The sequence below is a fragment of the Suillus subalutaceus genome (genome assembly GCF_016647625.1).
Source record: "Suillus subalutaceus strain FC151 chromosome Unknown DFJ58scaffold_49, whole genome shotgun sequence".
Taxonomy (NCBI): domain Eukaryota; kingdom Fungi; phylum Basidiomycota; class Agaricomycetes; order Boletales; family Suillaceae; genus Suillus; species Suillus subalutaceus.
The window spans coordinates 63,699-86,222 of NW_024540298.1; the positions used below are offsets into that span (position 1 = coordinate 63,699).

Consider the following 22,524-nt stretch of genomic DNA (forward strand, 5'->3'; position numbering starts at 1 on the left):
TACAAGACGGGACTCATCCTGATACCTTCGCAGCTTCGTCCACACTGTTTAGCGCTGAGACAGGTTGAAACTCTGGTTCCCGGTTGAAACCAGAGTAGCTTCGGGAGCAGACGGTCGTTTTCTGGCCATCTCGGATGAAGACTTACAGAGGGTCATGACCGTGATGAACCTATCATGGGCAACGGGAATGAGAGAATGCTACGGGGCCAGTCTCTTAGTGTTCCATGTCTTTTGTGATGAAAGAAACATACCTGAGGAGCAGCGATGTCCAGTCGACACGCGAACCATGCTGAATTTTGTCTCAAGCTGCGCTGGATCGTATTCGGGGAAGACTGTAACAAACTATGTGTATACAATTAGAGCGTGGCACACGTTACATGGTCAGCCTTGGAACGTACAGCAGGATGAACTGAAAGCATCATTAGACAGGGCTTCAGAACTAACTCCAGACAAATCAAAACGTCCCAAACACGAACCTTTCACCATAAAACTCATTATCGATATCCGCGCTCACCTAAACCCATCAGCTCCTCTCAATGCAGCAGTCTACGCATGCTTAACGAGTGCCTTTTACGCATTATGCCGCGTAGGAGAGTTGACCGTCAAATCCATGAAAACCTTCGAACCGGAGAAGCATGTAAAGTGTTCTAATCTAGAAATGGACGCTGAGGACAGGCACGAACTTAGAGTAACCAAGATTTTCTTACCGAGGACCAAGGCAGCAGGGAACGGAGAAGGAGTACACTGGGCGCAACAACAGGATCTCTCCGAACCCAAAGCAGCCATGCTCAATCATTTCGCGGTCAACGACCCACCGCGAGACAGTCATCTTTTTGCGTGGAAACACAAAAAAGGCATGAGGCCTTTGACGAGGTCCGAATTCTGGAAACGAATCGGAGGAATAGTCAAGAGAGCGGGACTAGGCAATTTGAAGGGGCATGGCCTACGCATTGGAGGGACCCTGGAATATTTGCTGCGGGGAGTTCCGTTTGACGTAGTCAAATCTATGGGTAGATGGTCAAGCGAGGCGTTCACGATCTATCTGCGCAAACACGCATTAATTTTAGCGCCTTACCTGCAAGCGTCACCAGCATTGGAGCCGTTCGCCCGCTACACCATGCCACTGACGCGTTAACAAGGTAAGCACACACCAATCCGCCCTCCTCCTTCGAATTGGGAGTCCATGCTGCGCCTGACGCATCGCAGGGCTCCTTGAATTTGGGAATCACGGCTCATCCTGGACTTTCTCCACAGGTTCGAAACGGTGTTTCGGGTCATAAAACCCTGCGGGTTTTAAGCCCAAATAGCTCCACAAATATCTTTGCTACTATTTGTACAAGTCAGATAGCATCAACCGGTTAATATAGCTGACCTTCTTCCTGCCATCACGAAAATCGGCAGCTACACATAGAGTCTAGCATGTGTCTTCATATTTTGGACGGCGTGGACGGCACGTGCTGCATCCGAACGAATGGACCCCCCTGGATCGAATTAGTGGTGTTAATACCTGTATTGTCGTGCGTTTTACACTATTTTATGCCGTGCTTTATTGAAGCGGGTGACATGATGACATCCAACTGAGCATAAATCACACTCTCAGTGAGAACGACCAGTGTCTCATCAAGCGATGTTGGATGGAGCGGAAATACTGAAGGGAACACCATGCCGTAGTTGACGAACACCTGGTTCCAGACGATGCTATCTTCCCAGGTATTGAACCTAGTCCAGCACCGCCAGCACCCATCAAGGGGAGTCGTTGGTAAGGAGTCTGCGCAGAATTGCTCCCAGTGATTGATCAAGCGACGTTGACATCATCTTACCGGTCGTACAGCGCAGTATTTCTCAGCGAGGAAGGGACCATCAAGCGCACAATCAAGCGAGACTTACGGGAGCTCAGTTGTTACCCACTAAGGCGAGTGGGAGGAAGACATGGCTGTGAATGCAGAGAGCAGATAACAATAACACCAGTGCGTAAGTCGGTAGAGGTGACACAACTCTGACAGGTAAACATTTGGACATCCCACTGTCCAGTCACGGAAAGTCACAAACATATCTTGCATACATCACAATCATAAGCTAATCATACAAGCATTCTCCGACAGACATACAGATCAGAGCAACAGCAGCTGGCAGCTGCTACTTAGGTATCCTTGCATTTCAAAACATTTATTTCGCCTTTTCGAACGTCCAGTACTTCGCCTCCGAGGCAGGAGCTGGCTGAACAGTGATCTAGAGTGAAGTTGGTCATAAATCAAGTCAAAAAAGGTCAGCGATGAAAACAAACAAAGGTCCAGTTTCCGCCATCTTTGAGATACCACACTTCGTCCACGTCCTTTGGATGGATCCTGCAGATAAAGGTGATAAATGAATTCTCGATACAACTGGGACCGAAGGCTGCACCCATGCTTTAAAAATTCCTCGTGCTCAGCCAAGCCATTCTTTCTCCTCCTCTGCGGGGAACCATGCAACGGCATCTCTGTATGCCTTCACAGCCTTCGTAGCATCGCGCAACATCTTCGTGGTGACATCTTCTGCATCCTCAATTTCTGCACACCGAAGGTTAGCGCTGCTCTGCATCCCCCATGCACGTCACTCGCCTTTCACCAATGATACTGATTTGCGTCGTCGTTGCTGACAGCACCGACTACAGGCTTGTGCTGAGGAAACTCATCGACAAAGTGACCGCGCAAACCAACTGATCTCGTGCGAGAAAAGGATGGAATGCTGCGCTGCGCGAACAGGCACCAGGATGATATGTAGGGTAGTGACAGGCGTTCTTCACGTTTGTTAATAAAAATTGCCCCGCCGGGCATTGTATCATCCATTACACACTACTGTACAGCTCCATGCAAGACACTGAAATTGCTCAGTCGATCTCGAGTGGGATAGATGCGCAGTTGTACTGTGGATGTAGCAGGAAGTGCCTCACTACAAGACGGGGAACTACGAGCAAGAACGGTCTTGTGTATCTTGTGTCAATAAAATTGTTTGATTTGCTGTTCTGCTGTTCTGAGGTAATGGGACGGCCAGTGCACACATAGTTTGAACAGTGATTAATTTGCCTGTACTTGAAGTGATGCAATTCCAGGGAACCTGGACCGGCGAGGACGAATAACAGGGGATGATATACTCATACAAGCAGGGCATTTGAGTTGGTCCCATGAGTAGCATTCAGGGGTGCAGCGAATCTTCCGGTCAAACTGTCGTTCATCTAATTAACACTCGTCGAGGTTGGGCCCGAGCGACACCAAGTATTTTCGGCAGTGTCAAGCACCCTCTGTTGGAACTAACGAACATGGCCGCTGCTCGGGGTCTTGCATAAGCTCGAAGGCGTCCCTTGAACTTCGTGACACAACTTCTGGGAACCGAGAATTTTCGGACGAATAACGGGAAACTGGTGACTCTGCTTGTACCCCTGTTTGAAATGGGATGCTGCGGGGAGCCGTTCGACTCGGAATGTACGACTCGGAGAACAATGAACCGGACGCGACCCGAGGAATGATTAGATCAATAATGTTGGTCACAATAATTCGGAAGTTGGCGCACCTTCATCAAGAACTTGTCTCCAACGGAATTCGGGAATCGATGTTTGATCAGTACCCGAAGTTATGTGAGTCGTGACCCCAAGACCAAGACATAGACGGAGGGTGATGCTGACTTTGGGGCTTATCTGGAAGACTGGAACTAGCAATGGAGCTTTCGGCCAGGTATAAAGGTCGCAGCATCATCATGTCCTCAGGCTGTCGTCAGTTTCTATCAACAACCTTCTCTCAATCAGTACTCAACGGGATCTTCAATCAACCATGAGCCACATGATCCCCTCCGGACCATACAAGATCAGGAATGTCTTGTATGTAGACCGGTACGTCCACATGTCAGGAAACAAGGAGTTCGTCGGCCACGACGTTGCTCAAATCATACGCGTGCATCGTTACAGCAACGCACTTCCCGTGCTCATCAATGCCCATAGATCCAAGTCAATGTCAAGGACGTGGTTCAGCATCTTGCGACTCTCTATGATACTGAGACAAACCTGTACCTTGGGATCGACCAGATAGTAAGTCTGCCTGGTGTTAACAGATGCGAGATTGCTAACAGCGTGAAATCGTAGGACGGTAAAGTCAAAGGCTTCACCGATCCCCAGGTGCTCCAGTTGTCCAGCGACGACGGCGTCAAATAATTTGACAATCAGGATAATGGCGACTGCTTCCGATAGCCTGGCGAGTCCATACGGTCCAGCTCTGGAGTTAAACTAACATAATCAAAATTCTGTTCTAAAACAGAAGTTTGAAATGGCAACCTGAGCTCAGTCTTGCATTGGAATTTGCATGCCAAAGCGGTGGAACAACAAATGGAAGTTGGTGGCCTCGGCCAAATTATTTGATGGTTAGGCCCGACCCTATGATCGGTAAAACAGCTGAAATGAACGCTTAACTTGAGCGCATTACGGACACTTACGATCTGTGCCACTGGTCAGATGACTCAGTGAGCGCTCGGTTTAATGCAGTACAGCAGCAACTGATGCTCAGCTGAGCTCAGTAGTACTACTTTGTATCTGGGTAAAATCTTTAATTGTGATCATATCAACCTTGATAATGGCAATCGGCGGCTCTCACTTATTCTCGCTTTTGTAACTTTCGGTTTGGTGTTTTTGGCAAAGTGCCTTGCTCAATGTGGTCCGTTCAACGATCGTTTTTCAACGGGTCCAAAATCTGATGGCCGGTCGTCCCGGCTGGCCTACTATCATTCCTGGGAATCTGCAACTGGCATGTAATATGCAAAATGTGCAAAACACCTCAATGCGCTGCTTGAATCACCTCAAAAAAATTTAGATGCATGTAGGCTACTTAGAGATGATGTACTGTCCAAGTAGAATAAAAATTTCTTGAGTGTTGCAGCTGTGAGAGACGGAATAGTGGTAATTTGCAACCTTGTATAATCATAAATGATCCAGATCCCATAGATCCTAGAGAGATATTCAAAAAATTACACCCGGGGTATATCAAGCACCTTGTCAGGGTGTCAGAACACAATTTCGATAGAGGTCATTCTCTTGTTTTAAGATGCTATAGACGGAGGATTGTGGACATGTATGAAAGCGTGACAACAGATAGGAGAGTGTGTAAGAAATTCAATCTCCTCTATGGCACACTCGGCTTGATACACGGCACTGTCCAGTCAGTCGCATTCACATTGCATTGTCTCGGTCTCGTATTCTCGCAATGCCTCCAAACCGCCGGTGTAACCTTCAGAAGAAAGCTGAAGAAGATGCAACTCGTGAGGCCAAATTCACAGCTGCTATCCAGGCTGTCAAAGACAAAAAGACCAAGAACCTCCGGACAGCAGCTGCACAGTTCAAAGTGCCATATGACACTCTTCGTCGACGGGCACTGAACCTGACCAAACCTCATTCGAAAGCCCACAAAAACCAACAGCTACTCACCGAAGGACAGGAAGAAACATTATGTCACTGGGCCCAGTACCTGGCAATGACAGGTCACCCTCTCTCCAAGCGCAGCCTTCGTGCAAAGGTGTCAGAGCTGAGCGAGAAGTTAAAGGCAAAGAAGAAGCTGACTGGTAAAGATAAGGGGCCTTCAAAAATGTGGATCAGCTATTTTCTTGCTCGCCATCCGGAAATCAAGCTGGGACGCCCTACTGGAATTGATCCGAAGCGCATGCAAATGTTCAATTACACAACTGTTAATCACCACTTCAAACTCCTTGACAACTTCTTGAAATCGGAGAACATTCCCTGGGAGAACGTGTATAACATGGATGAGAAGGGGATACAACTTGGGGGAGGGAGGAAATGTGATAACACGAAGTACCTGTTTTCACGGAACGCAAAAGCCAGGGTCAGGGCAAAGAGTGACCAACTTGAGCTGGTGACCGTGATCGAGTGCAGTGTGTGCAGACGGCTCCAATCTGAAGCCCGGCTTTGTATTTTCTGGGTCACAAATATACCCGGAATACTATGAAGAAGATGGTATAATGTGAGTCTCTGCTCGATGATAGGTAGAACGAAACTCACTCAATTATAGAGTTGCAACATCCGAAAATGGTTGGACGAGTGACTTTATTGGCACTGAGTGGTTTGTGAAAAGCTTCGTGCCGCAAGCCAAAGCACGAAATTCATCCGGTCAACCGATCCTCCTAATATATGATGGACACCGCTCACACGAGACCATCAAACTTCGTCAAGCAGCAGAAGAACATGGCATTCACCTTTTTTGTCTCCCCCCACACACGACACATCGTTTACAACCCCTTGATGTTGGCGTTTTTGGTCCCCTACAGAAACAATGGCAGAGACGCAGTGAGGTTGTGATGGAAGAGACTGGGGAGGGGATCAAAAAGCGCAACGTGATTCGAGAGTATATGAAGGCGAGAGATATCGCATTTAAAGAGGAGACGATCCTGCAGGCATGGAAAAAAAGTGGAATTAGACCGATAAACCCAGGAATATTTACAGAAGAGGATTACGCACCAAGTTACGAGTCATCCACCCAGTTGCACCTCCCTGCCACCTTCCCTCAGGCTAATCACACATTCTCTGATCCCCTTTCCGACACTGATCCAACATACGAGCCACCACAAGAAACTTCATCCGACTCTGACGGTTCAGAATCGGGTTCAGACTCGTCAGAATCTGATAATGGCAGTGATCCGAGTCATACCCCTAGAATAATAGGACAAGGAAACTTACCCCCGCAGTGGTCAGGAGCCCAGTCCCTTGAGTCTTCATCAGTGCCGGAAGCAGGCCCCTCCAATTTTTCCGGTTCACTGTCATTAGTGCCAGAAACAGATCCCAGCACGACTCAGACGACTCATCCCGCAAACACACTTCGGCGCCACACTCGATCAGTGTCTGCAAGTACGAAACTGCCTGCTCTCACGAAGTGCAACACCAGTCGAGCGATCGAAAATGATTGTGGAACGTCTCCAACAGGCCGAGGAGGAGATTGAATGGCTCCGTCGAGAAAATGAATTATTGATGTTCCAAAAAGATGCTGCGGAGACTCACTGCTATTTTTCAGCTCAGATGGCCGACCACTACAAAGCACGGTTGAACAAGAAGCTGGACGACAAAACTCGCAAGGGATCGGGCAAGAAACGAATGAAGCCCTATTCAAGGGTGCTGACATCAGAGGAAGGCCGTGCGGAGCTGAGGGAATTGGAGGCTGATCAGGCTGAGCGCGAGCGTCAGGAGGAAGCGAGTAAACAGAAGAAGGTTGCAGAGGAACAGGGAAAACGTGATCGGCGAGCAGAGCAGGAGCGTTCTCAAGCTGCATTTACAGGCGCAATCAAGACCAAAAAGCTGGAGGAATTACGAGACGTAGCCGCAGCCTTGCGATTGCCGGAGACTGGACTCAAGGCTGAATTGTTACAGCGAATTTTGCAGCACTTCAACGACCACCCGGAACTCAAGAAAAATCAACGCTATGATGGTTTATTTAATCCCCCCCGTTCTCGCAGGCGCTGTCTCGAAAATGACAATAGTGTGGCGCCTGAATTCCCGCAAGATATGATTCCCGCAAATTCGATTCAACAACCATCCAGGTATCAACCACAGCTGCCTGTCACTCATTCCTCAATGTCAGCCATGGATCTGCCCCCACCCGGCTACGCACCTCCATATTATTCAATGCACCATTCTGTACCTCGGTCTCCACCTGTTCTTCACCCTCCCTTCACACCGGTTGGTAGCGCTAGTATGTCTCAGGATTTTCGAGTTGGTGGAGTGCAGATGTATGACATTGGGGGCTCTGGTGATGCAGGCCGTCAGCTGTATGAGTCAAGACTCTATCAACAGTACCATTACAATCACAATAATTAGTATATAGACCACGATCCTCGATAATATTCATTTTCAATGCGATGCGCAACGACGAGCTTCAGAGTCTTCGGAGAGTGAAAGTTGACGGTGCCGCTGCTGTGCCGACGTGTGACACAGCGTGACCATGTTTTGCAGAATACCAGTCAGACCCTGAGTTTTCTCGGCCTTCATCCGACACTCCACCAAAAAATCAGAAAAATCAGAAAAAATCATATTCATATAGAGTAGCTACGAATATATAATGGTGCAAATCAGTAGAAGATAATATGATGCGGTTGAGGAGTTACAAAAGATTTATTGAAAATGTTGCAGAACCCCAGGAGTGATAGTAGTACCAAATGAGGAGGAAATTTCAATCCCATACGGGCAGTTGTGCGCCAGTACATTGGACCAACTTTGCTGCGAGTTATACTACACCCTGATACGGAGGAAATATCAATCCCGTTTTGACATTTACAAACTTCACCTAACGTCTTTGCAACTCCGCTACCTGGTTTATAACATTCCCCCAGGGCATCGTGATGTTTCCGAACAACGTCCAGCATGCACGCCTGTATTACTCCTCCACCAAGTTCTGTGGGACAACCGAGTCCTACCCGTGATACGGATGAGCCTCGCCAATTGAGGCCCGTTCAGAACCTCTGCTCTCCATTCCGTGACAGTCGGATGCATCATGATATTCAAAGTACAAAAACACAGTCCAAACACACAACGACGTACCCTCGTCAACTATCACCATCTTCCGATGACACCAGCAATGATTCATCACTTGAAGATGAGCTTCGTGCACTTCCGAGCCCTCCTTCTGGCATCATGCGCAACCTGTCTCGGCTTGTGACTCGTGCACAAAGACAGTTCAAGCCCTATGACCCGCACCATAGCCATGCGCCAAACGCAATAGAACTTCGTCTTGTTCACAGGTCTGTTGGGAAATATGCTAGCGAGACTGAGATGAGTCTACCTGACGTCCAAGAGGTATGTCAACCAACCATGCATACACCACTTCACAGTGATAATCGTTGTACCAGGGCAAAGATATCTTCGAGCGTGGCTTGAGAGGCATGTCTCATAAGACTGTCACTCAAGCTGTTATCGCGAAGCAAGCTACTCGCGAATCCATGCGCTTACGTGTTCTGACAACGACCTGGGAGATTGAGGCAAATCTGCAACGCATCAAGCTTCTTGAATCCATTCTCGAGCAAAATGCTCACGAATATGCTCGTAGCATTGCGGATGCTTCATACTTCCAAAGGTATTTGGCTGGAGGCAACAAGCAGGAGCTTGAAGCTAGCATGGACTTCAGTGTTGGGGCACATAGTCACGATCTTGCATCCTTCGTGGTTACTGACACACAACTTGATCACATCCAGGCCCTTGCGCGCAAGTTGTGTCTGCCCGAGGAAGCTCCCGTTGAGGTTGTGAAGGGGCAGTCCTCCAACTCCGATTGCTAGGTGACGCCAATATCATACCGTTTGTCTTTGCGATACTGATTATTGATCATAGGGGCCTCGTCTTGTTTGGGTGTCGATCGTTGTAAATAGGTGACGAATTCAATGTGCCAAAGTCCTCCCCTCCCCCCCTTCAATAAATATTTGACTCACTTGTATTTTGTGGACTACGTCATAAATTGATGTCACTGCTTGTCCGGGTGGCTTGCATTTGTACGACTTTCGATGAGGTCGCTTATCAGTATCACAGCGGCGGCGAGCCGCCGATTATTTTCGCTGCTCTCTGTTCAAATACAAGCATAGTAGCGCCGCGTACGCGCCAGTTCCCAACTCCGCTGGCTTGTTCCGATTACTGTCTTTCTTCGAGCCTCTGCTGATATAAAATGCTGGTAACTTGAGATCCCAAAGTGATGATAAATACCAGAACCACGTACCGAGTACTGCAGCTGCCAATTAATGCAACTCATTATCCTGTACCGCAGACATACCAAGCAATCTTCCCGAGAGGAGGTGGGTGCCCAACCCATCAAAGACGACATGCCGTGACACCTGATGAACCGCCGACTCACATACGCCGTCATTCTGCCTGGGCCATAAAGGCCTTCCACATGAAGTTATCTGGGTGGAGTAGTAAGTTGTGGTAACGACGAAAGGCAGGGAAGGTGTAGCTCTGTGATGTGATGATATAAAATATTTTTTTATAAAGTTCAACGGTCCTTCATAAGCGGCAGCGTCGAAGCGTTCGCAGGGTTCATATTGAACGGGCGAAGCGGTGTGAACAGTGGGCGCTTGAATACGTTAGAATTTGGACTGCCCAAAGAGAGATGAGTTTTGCCGAACGAAGGCGTTGAACTGACTTGGAACGTACATGGATATTCAGAGGAGTGAGCTGTAGGTGAAGCGTTAGGAGGCAAGAGATGCGGCAGACGTCAGCGAAATAATAACTGTTGGAACTAAAGAACATGGGTTCCTCGGGGTCTTGCATAGGCTCGAAGGAGCAATTGCCAATGCTCGTACCTTGAAGTGACGCAACTTCTGGGAACCGAGAATTTTCGGACGGGAGACAGCCTGTCGCTCTGCTTTTACCCCTGTTTGAAATGGGGATGCGGCGGGGTAAGAAGGAGTTGTTCAACATTTAGGGATGTGCGAGAACAATGAACCGGCGACCCGAGGAATGATTAGGTAGGTCAGTGCCACGGGCAGCGGTCTTACAGTGATTCGGAAGCATCAGACACACCTTCATGAAGAACTTGCCTCGGCCAACGGAATCCGGTGTTTGATCAGTGCCCGAAACCTTCAAGAGTCAGACTGGTTCAAATACAGACGCACAATCACAAGACTTGAAGACGCCGCGGCGCGCTCCGTTGTAATAAGCATTTCTCTGCTGTCCGATGCGCAAGCGAGTAGCTTGTCACAGGTGGGTTTGTGTTCCTCGTTGTATGCGATATCCACAGGCTTGTTCAGTATCGCATGGCGCGATCGGGAATGGAGATCCTCGTCTGCAATCAGGGCAACCATCCTCATGGTGTACGGCCAAAGGGTCAACATCACATGTCACATGTGTGACACAACCGTCGAGTTCTGGAACTTGTCTGAAGGAGACCCATCTCTTCGGAGTTCTGATGCCATGACTCTTTAGCTATAGCTTGAGATGAGTTGTAGCCCCGAATTCAAGCTTCAGTATCAACCAAAGGAGCCATTGTACTGTTGAACGCAGTATGTCACACCATTCCCGCCTAACGGCCCATTTTTCACTGCGATAATACCCATAGAAACGAGGTGCACGTCTGGACAAAATTGAACCTAGCTGGTTAAAACGCGTAGCAGGTGTGTGCACAGTCGGTCTTCCACCTAGATCCTCAGGATTGAACCCAGCCCAGATATCAACGACATTTCACTACCCACCAATATGGTCACTTAGTTTATGTGTTTCGAGCACCCGGTGAGACGTAGCTCCTGGTTACATTCTACTGGGCGCTCCAGATACGTAAGGTTTCTGTTCGACCACAGATGGTTTTTGGTGAGACTTGAATTAGATTAGCGCCTTCTAATTGCTATCGCACTTCTGCAGTGAAATGAGATGTATGCCTTTGCATGCTCAAGTACTGTTGAGATTCTGGCTCATCTGCAGTTATTTTCTGGACTTTAGGAAGCCCCAGACTCTGGGAATTTGGATCTGGCAACAATCGTCGACGATCCTGTCTCAAGAAAGTGGGTAATGTCGGTGAGTATGGCACGATTGCAAACCTTGTCCAAAATCCAGATACTGAACACTCGTTTTCTTTAAAACCTCGACAAGTTACTTGGGAATGTTCCTATCAAGCACACTGGACAACCGGTAAGCTATCTCGGATCGAAGGAAGCGCACTTCATTGCCGGTAAGTTCATAGCTTCATTGAGCCCATCTCTTTCTCACGTAGCATGTAATGTCTTCAGGTCAATAAGTTGGTTTGCTGCACACAGTTGGTCTGATTTACTCCCAGATCTCAGTCGATGGGAGAAACAGCATGGCCTCATGACCTGAGAAAAGGTCCTGAAAAGAATCTATTCTTACTCGCAGATACTATTGTTACATAAACTTGAGCGCAAGAACTTCTTCCGGATCTGTGGTAAAACTGGCAAAACTAAAAGGCTACATTCGGATAGATCAGAGGTTTGGGATATTTAGAGTCTGCCGCTCAGTGTCAAGCGTGTTCGAGACCTGCCTACACTCTCGCTAACATTGAAATTCGTCTTTCTTCCATGTCGCAACCTAAAGGCACTGCTATTGTCACAGGAGCTAGTCGGGGAATTGGCCGTGCCATCGCACTTCGCCTTGCTGATGATGGTTTTGATATCGCTCTGAACGACATTGCGACCAAGAGCATCGAGTTGGAGGCTGTAGCAAGTGACATTAATGGTAAGGGACGACGAACTATCGTTGTTCCAGCAGATGTATCAGTGGAGGATGAGGTCAAAGGGATGATTGCAACCACTGTTCGTGTTCTGGGTGGCGTCGATGTAGCAAGTCCTGCTTGACACACTTCTAATAGCATTAGCTAATATTGAGCAGATGATAGCTAACGCCGGGATAATCACATTTGGCAATGTCTTGGACGGTAAGTGGCCTTTATGTGGTACTAACGTTCACTGCAGTTATACCTGTGCCCAGCCGACGTAGAAAGTTTCGACGCCACTTTCTCTGTGAATGTCCGAGGGACGCTCCTCTGTTACAAGCATGCTGCCCGGCAGATGATCGAGCAAGGACGGGGAGGAAGAATTATAGGCGCATCATCAGTGCTTGGGAAGAAAGGTACGGTGTTTGAATTGCCTGTTCAAGTAGTATTCCGACTTACCTGTGATACGAAGGCACTAAGGATTTTATTGTGTATAGCAGCAGCAAATTTGCTGTGAGAGGGCTGACTCAGGCTGCAGGTGAGATGGTGGTGGGCATAGAACGAATAATGGATAACCGATACCCTTAATCCTCCGCAGCTATGGAGTTTGGTCATCACGGTATCACTGTGAACTGCTATGCTCCAGGGCCCATCCAGACAGAAATGTGTGCGCATTAGAATGTTTTCGTAGTTCCAATAATGTCCCGACCCACCTTCAGTGCGGACCTTGAGAGAACAAAGGGAGCGATGGGTAGCTGAACAGGGACATGATCCTGGTTCAATTCAACGAGTAAGATGCAAATTCTTGACTGTACGGAGTCATACATTCTCATGGTTTTTCGCATCAGGTGCAGACGACAGTTGGGTACGAGGGTACTCCAGACGATATCGCAAGTATAGTCTCCTACCTCGTATCAAAGGAGGCGCACTTTATAACTGGTGAGTTTCGAGTCCCATCCAGTGGAACATCAGGGCTTATCGGATACCTAATGTTATATAGGGCAGAGCGTAAGTGCACTAGCACTGAATGGGAATCTGGTTAAACCTGTTGATTTTCTCGAGACAGGTTTCTGTAGATGGAGGGCTCTTCTTTACTTAGGCTGCTGGAGTCATGGTTTGAGGTGCTATGAGGGACAAGAAAGATCTTATACTGGTCGGAACTATAGTGTCTGAAGACAAACCGAATTACTATTTAGATTCTACATGGTCAATAGAATCTGAGTCGTACGAGTTGCGTCGTTGCAGGTCGTTGCGTCAGGATCACGTACCAATATTTGCGACCCACGTTTGAAATTTCTCGTATGATCTCGTCGTATGATCGGATTTAGCGTCGGACTCTCGATAAAGATTAGATATGGACTAGCTCTACTCAAGGCTGAACACCTACCAACGCCGCTATTCTCCTCTGCTCGACGCCGTCTTTGAATTTAAATCTTTTGTCTTCCACCATATACCTTGACTTTTATTCGATATGCCTCGTCAATTCTTCGTCGGCGGAAATTTCAAGATGAACCCCACCTCATCGGGTCAACTGGGATCTATCATCAGTGTCCTTAACTCTGCTGATCTGGACGGCACAACTGGCGCGTATTTTTCTTATATGTACGAGATCTTCAGCTCACAGAGATTACTGCAGAGATCGTCATTGCGCCTCCGTCGCTTTATCTCATCCCACTCAAAGCCACGGTGCGATCGGAACTACAGCTCTCTGCTCAAAACTGCTATTATAAAGATTCAGGAGCATTCACTGGTGAACTCAGGCGAGTTGACAAACAGCCTGAGTTGACTCAATCTTGACCTTTTTTCATCATTAGTCCTGCGCAACTCGTCGATGCCAATATCCCCTATGTGATTCTAGGTGAGTGGTTTATGAACTTCCATAGATGTCGACTGAATTCTTTCAGGCCACTCTGAACGCCGAACCCTTTTCCACGAAACGTCTGAGTTCGTTGCCCAGAAGACCAAGGCTGCTTTAAATGCGACATTGAAAGTCATCCTTTGCGTTGGTGAAACCCTTCCGGAGCGTGAAACAGGGCAGACTGCAGCAGTCGTTCAGAATCAGTTGCAGGCCGTCGTCGATGTACTGCAGGAGAGTGACTGGAGGTGCGAACTTATACAGTCGTACTGTGCTGTGCTGATTGGCAATGTTTCAGTGGTGTTGTGATCGCATACGAACCTGTGTGGGCGATTGGCACAGGCAGAGTCGCCACATCCGCTCAAGCTCAGCAGGCTCATCTGGACATTCGCACGTTCCTCACTCAGGCAGTGTCCCCTGCTGTAGCGGAGAACACCAGGATTATCTATGGAGGCAGTGTTACCGCTGCAAACTCCAAAGATCTTTGTACGTATACGGCAGAAGACTAAGAAGGAGATACTGACTCTCCATTTTAGCTACTCAATCCGACGTAGATGGTTTCCTTGTCGGAGGAGCTTCATTGAAGCCAGAGTTTGTCAATATCATCAATGCGAGGAATTAGAGGGTGTGATGTATAGTCCCGTTTGATATTCAGATGAACTCGCCGATTATGCTACTTAGACTTGCGAAAAGAATAAGATCACTGTACATGGCGTATGAGTATATTCAGAGATATTGATAGCTAGGTTTGACATGCTGGCAGTATTTGGTCGGAACTTCTGTTGATGATCATGATGTAATAACAATTTCCCAGCCAAGTTGGCTCTCGCATGTACGTACTTCAACACTATTCAACATACCCCCATCGTCATTCTCTAGGTCGCGTTCTAACTGATTGGGACTTGAGTCTGATAGAGCACAGTTCCTGTCGGGATGTTTCGGTCACTGCTTGCACCATGGCAAAGTCACGAAGACCTCGCGCCCACTTTGCCTGCAATTAACATCACTGGCGGCGAAGCCTCAGATCCCAGCAACGGTGGTGAACGTGCGGCAAGACGGATGCGAGATATGGTAGAGGACTTGAAAGTAACAGAGACAGTAGTCGCGAAGACGACTGTGAGCTGCGTATCGTTCTATGTTCAGTGGGATACCCATAATCGCATCCTGTAGCTCCTGCAACGAATTGCTACTCTCGTTCGTGAAGTACCCGAAACGAAAGACGCGTTTCGCAGTTCAGACGGGTTTCTCTTACTAGTTCACGTGCTCTCTACACTCTCGACGACGATCGGACGACGAGGATCCCAATCGACGCGTGATGTTGCGGCTTGTATCAAGTCAGTTTTTACGTTGGCATCCGAGGCTTTGAAGGAACATGCAGTGAATCTTGAGTTCTTCGAGGTGCGTTTCTTTGCACCTGGTCGTAATACCATCGTGACCTTGAAACCCAAGGAATTCATTGGTTACGCTTCGCTTTCTGATGCTGTGGACCCGCTGGTCTGTAATGCGCTGACTGCGGATGCGACACTCGGGTGCTTGCTAGCTCTTTCATTTGGTGATGTCTTTCTTGTGGAATTTTTCAGCTCGTTACGAACAAAATTGCCTGAGACCGAAGCGATGCACATCCACTTCCTGGAATTTGCACCCGGTCTAGCCAGTATCAGCCTTCCCGGAGCATTCAATGTTCTTTGGAGCTTCATTCTGCGAACCATGAACACGGACCGCGCCTTGAGGCTCATCGTTTACCGGCTTCTAGAGCATCTGACACATAGCACGCATAGAAATCTCGCCGTCCTAAGCATGCAAAATATCTTGCCGCATCTTTTCAAATCGTGGAAGGCTAATACGAGTAGCGCCGGAGATGACGATAAGGAGCACCGTATCCTAGCAAAGATCCTTCGCCGTCTTTTCGAAATGGGTGCTAGTACCCAAAACTCCAGAGATTTGCTGCAGTGCACTGCGAAGCAAGATGGAGCTGTAGATGCAGATATGCTCGAACTTCTACGCTCAAGTGCAAAGTCGAGGTGGCCACAGCACTTCTCACTTGATGGCTCTTCTGCACTCGCAATGCCGTCTACAGAAATGAAGACTCTTCCTGCCCATGGCTTTACATTCATGGTAGGCCATTTGATCTGCAAAATCGCAATTGTGTCTAAATCGCGGGCAGGCCTGGATTTGGTTCGAAAGGATGCCATCAGGGCCACACAAGTTGCTCAGCATATCTTTTGGGTCCAGTGAAGCCGTGGCTCTCTCTGTCGGTAGTAACGGGGTATTAGCCTTGCGATCACGTGCCGTTCAAAAAGTTGAAATGCTTCCAAAGTCGAAATTGACAACTTCTCGATGGACTCACGTCACCCTTGTGCATCATAACCATAGATCGTCGCATCCTTCCGTCTGTACGTGCCTCGGATATGCCCCTTTAATATTCTGACCGGCCGTGTTTTAGGCTTGTTCGTTGATGGCATTCTAAGTGACTCATTGCAATGGGCATATCCGAAGTTCCATAATATGTCGCCCGCAACTTTCATGGTAGGAGATGACGTTGCCACAGTTGAATCTAGCTGGTGCGTGGCTTCTGCCTACCTGCTTTCGGTCGCTCTCGGTAAGCATTTTCTATCAACAAAGGACTCTAATTTCTTTAATACATGTAGATGATGACTTTCCGAGATTTATACACCACCTGGGCCCCCGATATTCTGATTCATTCCAAGATCAGAGTCTCATCAGGTTCCTGACGTACGAAGCGTCGACTTCGCTCAGCATGCATATCACAACTCAAGGTGCATCACTACCTGAGAATTCGCAGCTCAAGAAGGTTATTCGCGGAGATTCGATTATTAGCGATTCATCGATTATATTTCGTGTCGTCCCACAACCGCACGATAAAAAGGACCAAATTGTAACTCGAGGCGATGTATTTACAATATGCTGTCAGACGATGGACCTTGCGGTGTGGAAAATTGGCGGGGCGGCTCTATTGCTGCGCCTAGTAGCACTTGCTCAAACGCCGCATGAACTTTCCAGAGCATTGAGCGTCTTTTCTGACTGTCTTCGCAACAGTTGGCAAAACTCTGATGACATGGAAAGGTTACGTGAGTACAGAATATGCGAGATCTTGCTTGTAGTTGATTTTCGTATAGACGGTTATGATGTTCTTGCAAGCACGCTTAGAGCTCGAAGTCATCTCATAAACATGACCAGCTTTGAAATATTGTTTGAATTCCTTGGTCTAAATTTCCGTTCTCCTGAGTATGCCTGCCTTCTATCTTAACATGCAAGGCACTGACATTCCATCAGTTTATCCACTGTTGTCAACACCATCGCATACAGAGCCGTGGCACTCGACTTTGAGCTGTGGTCAAAAACCAGTGCCGACATCCAACGGGCTCATCTCGAGCATTTCGCCTTCCTGTTGCGTGCCAGTCGATATAGACAGTTCACCATCAAGATGCGATTGTCGAAACTAAGCATCGTGCGCAAGTTATTATTCGCCATTCAGTCAGCCTGGTACCCGCAAGAATCTATATCACTTGTCGTCAACACGCTGGTGCTTGTTGCACAATCATCATTTACAGCGGAGGAAGCGATCAAACCAATTGTTTCATACATAGCTGCCACCCTTGCTGAAGGTGGGCAATCTCATCTTCAACCTCTTTTCGTCCCATCAAACGTCTCCCAGAGTCCCGATCATCATCTTCATCGTCACCTCAATCAACAACCTCCCGTGGGGACTTGCTAAGATATAGCACCAGGGATAAAGCCGAGCAAGTCCTTGAAGCCCTTGTTTCCATGATGCGCATCCCTTCGCTTCACTCTAAGCTTGCTGGTACACTTCCTATGCCACGCATTTGTTTACTGTTGCTTGGGAGCCAACCTTCCGCACATACTGCCTGCCAAGTGCTTGGCATGCTTGGCCTCAGCCTGAAAGCCTCATTGTCATCTGGCAAAAACTTCGACTCGGCCGGTGGTTGGGGCATTCTCAAAACTGTGTTACCTCGAGTCTGGGATCGCAGTGTACATGATGCAGCCTTAGACATCCTGCCTGGGCGCCCTGGAGATAGATCCAGTGATGACTCAGGATCCCCTCAAATGTTGTCCGTGTTTCTCTTTGCGTTATATCAAGGACTTTCAATCGGGAACAACAATGCTGAATCCGATGAAGGTGGGCTATCTGTCTACTGCCTTGATATTCCGTTTAATCTTTCGTGCAGCTCCTTCAAAAGATGCTATCATCTGGATTCTCGATGACTTAACAAAGCTGCACGAGTCAAGTTCACCGTTCCGCCGCGTCTTCAGGTCCCAGAGCACTGCTCAGCTACTTCTTGATGGCCTCAATATATTCTCTACCATGAGGCAGCCTGCCGGGGTCCTGGATGCCAAAATATCCGTCAAGCTAACGCACTTCGGATTACTTGTAGCGATGGGCAAGCACATATCTACGTCTCAAAAACAACAGGTATTCTACTCCTTTGTCATATGATAAGGCTTCTCAGACTATATGCACAGATTCTTGGTATCGTTCGCCCTGGCGCTCAGTCAAAAGGACGACCTGATTTTGCAGACACTTCTGGGTCACAACTCAGTCTTGCTCAGGCAGACACGGTCCGTAAAGCATCTGCACATCTTGAAGAATGGCGAAAGACGATTCTTGTTTCGGAGCGCAAACACTTCAGACAGACTCTATTAGACTTGTGCCTAACTATCCATGCTACAGCGACCTTGAGATGTACTGACTGTTGATATAGGCAGGAAAGGCGACGTAGAGCCGCATCTTTTGAAGAAAGTGTGTCTGCGTCAACGACCGAACGTGATATTTGGCCCCATTTAGCTCGGAAACGCGTATGGAAATTGGACGAGACTGAAGGACCGCATAGAGTCAGGTCAGTGAACTTTTCGTTGTCAGAAGCCAAACAATGACATCAACCAGGATAAAGATGGAGAACCTCCTGGAAATGCTTGTGCAGGATTCGAGGTCTGCTAGTCACGAGGAAGCTTCGTCAGCTTTCGATTCAGAGTTATTGTCGCCATCCCAGTCAGAACTTACTTCTCCGAATACAGTGGTTGTTCCATCTTGGACAGGCGAAGACGGTTCTTCTTTACTTTCGATGCTTTATCAACTTTGACTAACATTATTTCCAGGCGATCATCAGCTCGCTGAAGACATAACCGAGGACAAACTGAGGAGAGTGAGGCATCAACTCGAGCCTGGGGATGTCATTGAAGCTGTTAGCACTGTCTGCCGAATAGCCGGCGTCGATTCTTTTCGTAAGCGGTCAAACTGCTGACTTGATCACTGGCAGTCTCAATCATTGATCCCTAGTTGGCATGTTGATCTTCGGGCGTACCCACCTGTACATGTTGGAAGGCCTCGTAGAGAATAGTGAGGGCGAAGTTATTGACGCAGCTAATGCGCCGGAAGGATTGTTCCTTATATCCGGAAGTGCCGCGGACGTTCGGAACTCGCAACGGGCTCAACGATGGTACATAGAGAACATTTTTCTGTTCTAGCTTTGTGACACTGAATATCTTCTGTGACAGGTCATTAGAGCAAGTATCAGGCTTCTCTGACAGGATGTTCCTTTTCCAGGACGTAGGGTGAGATGGGTCGCTCACCGCATGTAACCTTACTAACTCGGTCGTCAGGGTCGAGATCTTTTTCAAAGATAGCCGCACACTGCTGGTTATTTTCCTTGATGGGACACGTCGCCAAGCGGCTTCCCAGATGCTCTCGTCGATAGCCTTGAAAATGAGGACGTTCGAACCCAGCCTAACACCTGGATCTATTATACCCAAATCGCTTTTGAAAAGTAGATCATCCACTAGCGCAGTAGAGAAGGAACTCCAATCAGCGCAACGGCGGTGGCAGAATAGAGAGCTAAGCAATGTGTGTGATGTTCACATTTCTTATTTCAGTACTTATTTTGAGCTAGTTTGGTTATTTGAGTATTCTTAACCAACTGTCGGGACGTACCCCAAACGATGCAACTCAATACCCCGTTTTTCGTCAGTGATTCTTAATTCCTTATTCACAAGGAAACTCACGGCAACTTTTAGCTTGGGTTCTTAATGATTATGTTTCAGAGGTGCTGGATCTGTCATCTCCTAATGTGTTCAGAGAGTGAGTTCGCACACTCCCTGAGATCGTAAACTCCAAGTTAACACATTGTTTCAGCCTCACGAAGCCTATGGGGGCTTTGACGGTCGAGCGTCGTGAGGATGCGGAAGCTCGCTATGCTAACCTGGGCAGTGTTGATGAAGAGCCATTCCACTACGGAACACACTTCAGCTCGTAAGTCTATTCTATTTGCCCATATTTTTTTCTTGACACCGAGTACAGGTCGATGATCGTTTGCCACTTCAATATTCGCATGCAGCCGTTTACCAGTATGTTCAAGACGCTCCAGGTGTGTTCCTTTTTGGTGTCGAAGAACATTCATTTATCTCCCACAGGGAGGAGACTGGGATTTGCCCGATAGGCTTTTCAGGTTAGTTTTCAGTTGGAACCAGGATGTGGGGCAACGTGTAATGATTATACTTTAGTGATATCAGGAAAGCATATTCCTTGGCATCGCATGATATCCGTGGGGATGTGCGTGAATTAATACCCGAATTCTTTACTTGTCCAGAGTAAGTCCTCTGACTGCACTGTGTCTCGTTCAATTTGATATTACCGTGTTCAGATTCCTCGAGAATTCATCAAATCTCGACTTCGGTATCTCTCAAACTACCGGAGAACGAATTCACAATGTTAAACTGCCTGCGTGGGCGAAAGGAGACCCGCTCCTGTTCATCGTAATGCATCGCCGTGTAAGTTTTACGATACAATATTATTTTGATTAAACAACTTTGTTCTGGTGCGTAAACAGGTTCTTGAGAGCCACTACGTCAGCGAGAATCTTCCTGCTTGGATAGATCTCATATGGGGATGCAAACAACGAGACGTGGATTCTGCGAACGTTTTTCACCCTCTCAGTTACGAAGGCGCAATTGGTAGGTTTCGCTGTCTGAATTTACTCTTCGTTGATGGGTATGTCCAGATCTGGACATGATCACCAGCGATCTGGAGCGACAAGCTACTGTTGGAATCATCCACAATTGTGCGTTAGCCCCTGTCCCAGTCACCTGAAACAGTCAATTAATAGCAATGCAGTCGGGCAGACTCCCAAGGAGCTCTTTATTTCGCCACATCCACCTCGAAATCTTGAAGGGTTCCTGAGTCTCCCTGTCACGATAACCCGTGGTGTCCCTGAGGACGCACTTGCCTTAGTAAGAGATCCGGAGCCTTTCAAGGGCAAGTATCCCAATTTTGTTTCGTTCGTTTCAAGTCTTTAACTGTTTGACGCAGTCGTGTTGGATAGTGCTGTGTCGAATATCTCTGCCGACCTGTTTGATGGGAAATATGGCGGTGTGCGTCCGTTGCCTCGTGGAGCGATCGGCCTCCCTTCGATTGGTCATGAACAAATCGAATGGGATCAGGACTCAAGTGATCGCTCACTGCGATTGGTATCCCACGGAAAAGTACTCATTTTTTTGACGACGATGGTCTCAACTAATGTAGTCCTCTCAGGTTACACAAGTTATTGAACAAGCAGCACTCGCATGTGCTGCCTTCGCGGACCAGGACACTCTAGTCACGGGTTCTGGTGATAATATTGTGCGTGTTTGGCGCGTCAACCAAGGTCAAGTGGCGCCTTCGGGCTTTGTTGGAGCTTCGGGACGGTCTCGCAGGCATGCATCTTCAACGCTGTCGATGACACATCTCCTCAGAGGACACACTCAACGTGTGGTGTGTATTGCAACATCGCGTACATGGTCCGTTATTGTTAGTGGCAGCGAGGACGGGAGTGCCATCGTTTGGGACCTGAACAGAGGGTCTTACCGACATTCAATTTGGCACGGCAATGAAATCCTAGGCGCAGAAGTGTATCTATCTGCCATCAACGAGTCTACGGGATACATCGCTACTTGTTCCGTTTCCCACTTAATGTTGCACACAATCAACGCGAGACCAATTGCCAGACTCGACACTGTGCGCGCGCCAATCACGTCTCTGGCGTTCCATGAACGTGAATATTCGCATTTGGATATCCTTGCCACGGGTCACGACGATGGTTCCATCACGCTATGGACATGGAACGCAGATGGGACTCCAGCTGGAATGCAAGCGCAATGGGAGTTTGTTGAAGTTCGTCGGATGAATTCTGGAGAGGGGGTATCTGATATTGCTTTAGGATCTGTCACTGCGCTCAAGTTTATTGGGTACGCGAACAGTTCGTTCTATTCTTAAGAGAGCTTGCTGACAGAGGTAACTTTTTCTACTAGTGAACGCCTTTGCGCTGGTTATGCTTCTGGATTGACCTATATGTGGACCATTCCTACTTAATGTCAATGAATTATCGGTCGTCAGACTTGGTTGAACCAGAGATGATAATCCTTACCCAAAAGATGAGGGATACTGTATTAGACTGTATTCCTAACATTCTATCAGTAGTCTATCATAGTGGTGATTAT

The 22,524-nt window shown here is 47.9% G+C and overlaps 6 protein-coding genes across 6 annotated transcripts; all 6 read left to right on the plus strand.

Annotated features, from left to right (window-relative positions):
• Window positions 1–3,803: 3,803 nt before the first annotated feature.
• On the plus strand, window positions 3,804–4,180 carry DFJ58DRAFT_841184 (uncharacterized protein; the record flags this gene model as incomplete). Its single annotated transcript, XM_041392680.1, has 3 exons — window positions 3,804–3,950; window positions 3,971–4,057; window positions 4,112–4,180. The coding sequence occupies 3 exons, from the start codon at window positions 3,804–3,806 to the stop codon at window positions 4,178–4,180; spliced, it is 303 nt and encodes a 100-aa protein (XP_041244188.1).
• A 1,042-nt stretch (window positions 4,181–5,222) lies between these two features.
• DFJ58DRAFT_727600 (DDE superfamily endonuclease-domain-containing protein) lies at window positions 5,223–7,837 on the plus strand (the record flags this gene model as incomplete). Its single annotated transcript, XM_041385497.1, has 4 exons — window positions 5,223–5,868; window positions 5,906–5,993; window positions 6,042–6,874; window positions 6,912–7,837. The coding sequence occupies 4 exons, from the start codon at window positions 5,223–5,225 to the stop codon at window positions 7,835–7,837; spliced, it is 2,493 nt and encodes an 830-aa protein (XP_041244189.1).
• A 543-nt stretch (window positions 7,838–8,380) lies between these two features.
• DFJ58DRAFT_727601 (uncharacterized protein) lies at window positions 8,381–9,288 on the plus strand (the record flags this gene model as incomplete). Its single annotated transcript, XM_041385498.1, has 2 exons — window positions 8,381–8,812; window positions 8,866–9,288. The coding sequence occupies 2 exons, from the start codon at window positions 8,381–8,383 to the stop codon at window positions 9,286–9,288; spliced, it is 855 nt and encodes a 284-aa protein (XP_041244190.1).
• Window positions 9,289–11,952: 2,664 nt separating this feature from the next.
• On the plus strand, window positions 11,953–13,432 carry DFJ58DRAFT_786489 (uncharacterized protein). The gene is made up of 9 exons (XM_041390085.1): window positions 11,953–12,288; window positions 12,338–12,383; window positions 12,437–12,577; window positions 12,634–12,699; window positions 12,760–12,828; window positions 12,881–12,951; window positions 13,010–13,100; window positions 13,162–13,169; window positions 13,228–13,432. Exons 1-9 carry the CDS (start codon window positions 12,028–12,030, stop codon window positions 13,258–13,260), a joined length of 786 nt encoding a protein of 261 aa, XP_041244191.1. The 5' UTR covers window positions 11,953–12,027; the 3' UTR covers window positions 13,261–13,432.
• A 46-nt stretch (window positions 13,433–13,478) lies between these two features.
• DFJ58DRAFT_359667 (Triosephosphate isomerase) lies at window positions 13,479–14,756 on the plus strand. The gene is made up of 6 exons (XM_041380014.1): window positions 13,479–13,746; window positions 13,800–13,921; window positions 13,976–14,019; window positions 14,066–14,264; window positions 14,315–14,502; window positions 14,553–14,756. Exons 1-6 carry the CDS (start codon window positions 13,633–13,635, stop codon window positions 14,636–14,638), a joined length of 753 nt encoding a protein of 250 aa, XP_041244192.1. The 5' UTR covers window positions 13,479–13,632; the 3' UTR covers window positions 14,639–14,756.
• A 193-nt stretch (window positions 14,757–14,949) lies between these two features.
• DFJ58DRAFT_716258 (uncharacterized protein) lies at window positions 14,950–22,396 on the plus strand (the record flags this gene model as incomplete). Its single annotated transcript, XM_041384203.1, has 30 exons — window positions 14,950–15,132; window positions 15,187–15,414; window positions 15,466–16,131; window positions 16,181–16,409; window positions 16,460–16,615; window positions 16,665–17,105; window positions 17,154–17,262; window positions 17,311–17,642; window positions 17,774–18,111; window positions 18,137–18,469; window positions 18,520–18,704; window positions 18,759–18,893; window positions 18,941–19,101; window positions 19,153–19,278; window positions 19,334–19,514; window positions 19,552–19,608; window positions 19,657–19,897; window positions 19,944–20,016; window positions 20,068–20,131; window positions 20,186–20,302; window positions 20,351–20,417; window positions 20,464–20,498; window positions 20,554–20,640; window positions 20,694–20,820; window positions 20,880–21,003; window positions 21,051–21,110; window positions 21,164–21,308; window positions 21,372–21,531; window positions 21,572–22,272; window positions 22,336–22,396. 30 exons carry the CDS (start codon window positions 14,950–14,952, stop codon window positions 22,394–22,396), a joined length of 5,922 nt encoding a protein of 1,973 aa, XP_041244193.1.
• Window positions 22,397–22,524: the final 128 nt, after the last annotated feature.

What these genes read in the sequence shown, in the direction of transcription:
- DFJ58DRAFT_786489 (XM_041390085.1), top strand. Translation starts at nt 12,028, where the DNA reads ATGTCGCAACCTAAAGGCACTGCTATTGTCACAGGAGCTAGTCGGGGA. An exon ending in ATTTGGCAATGTCTTGGACG is followed by an intron (nt 12,384 to 12,436) that starts GTAAGTGGCCTT and finishes ACCTGTGCCCAG; the next exon opens with CCGACGTAGAAAGTTTCGAC. An exon ending in ATCCTGGTTCAATTCAACGA is followed by an intron (nt 12,952 to 13,009) that starts GTAAGATGCAAA and finishes TTTTCGCATCAG; the next exon opens with GTGCAGACGACAGTTGGGTA.
- DFJ58DRAFT_359667 (XM_041380014.1), top strand. Translation starts at nt 13,633, where the DNA reads ATGCCTCGTCAATTCTTCGTCGGCGGAAATTTCAAGATGAACCCCACC. An exon ending in GCATTCACTGGTGAACTCAG is followed by an intron (nt 13,922 to 13,975) that starts GCGAGTTGACAA and finishes TTTCATCATTAG; the next exon opens with TCCTGCGCAACTCGTCGATG. An exon ending in TGCAAACTCCAAAGATCTTT is followed by an intron (nt 14,503 to 14,552) that starts GTACGTATACGG and finishes TCTCCATTTTAG; the next exon opens with CTACTCAATCCGACGTAGAT.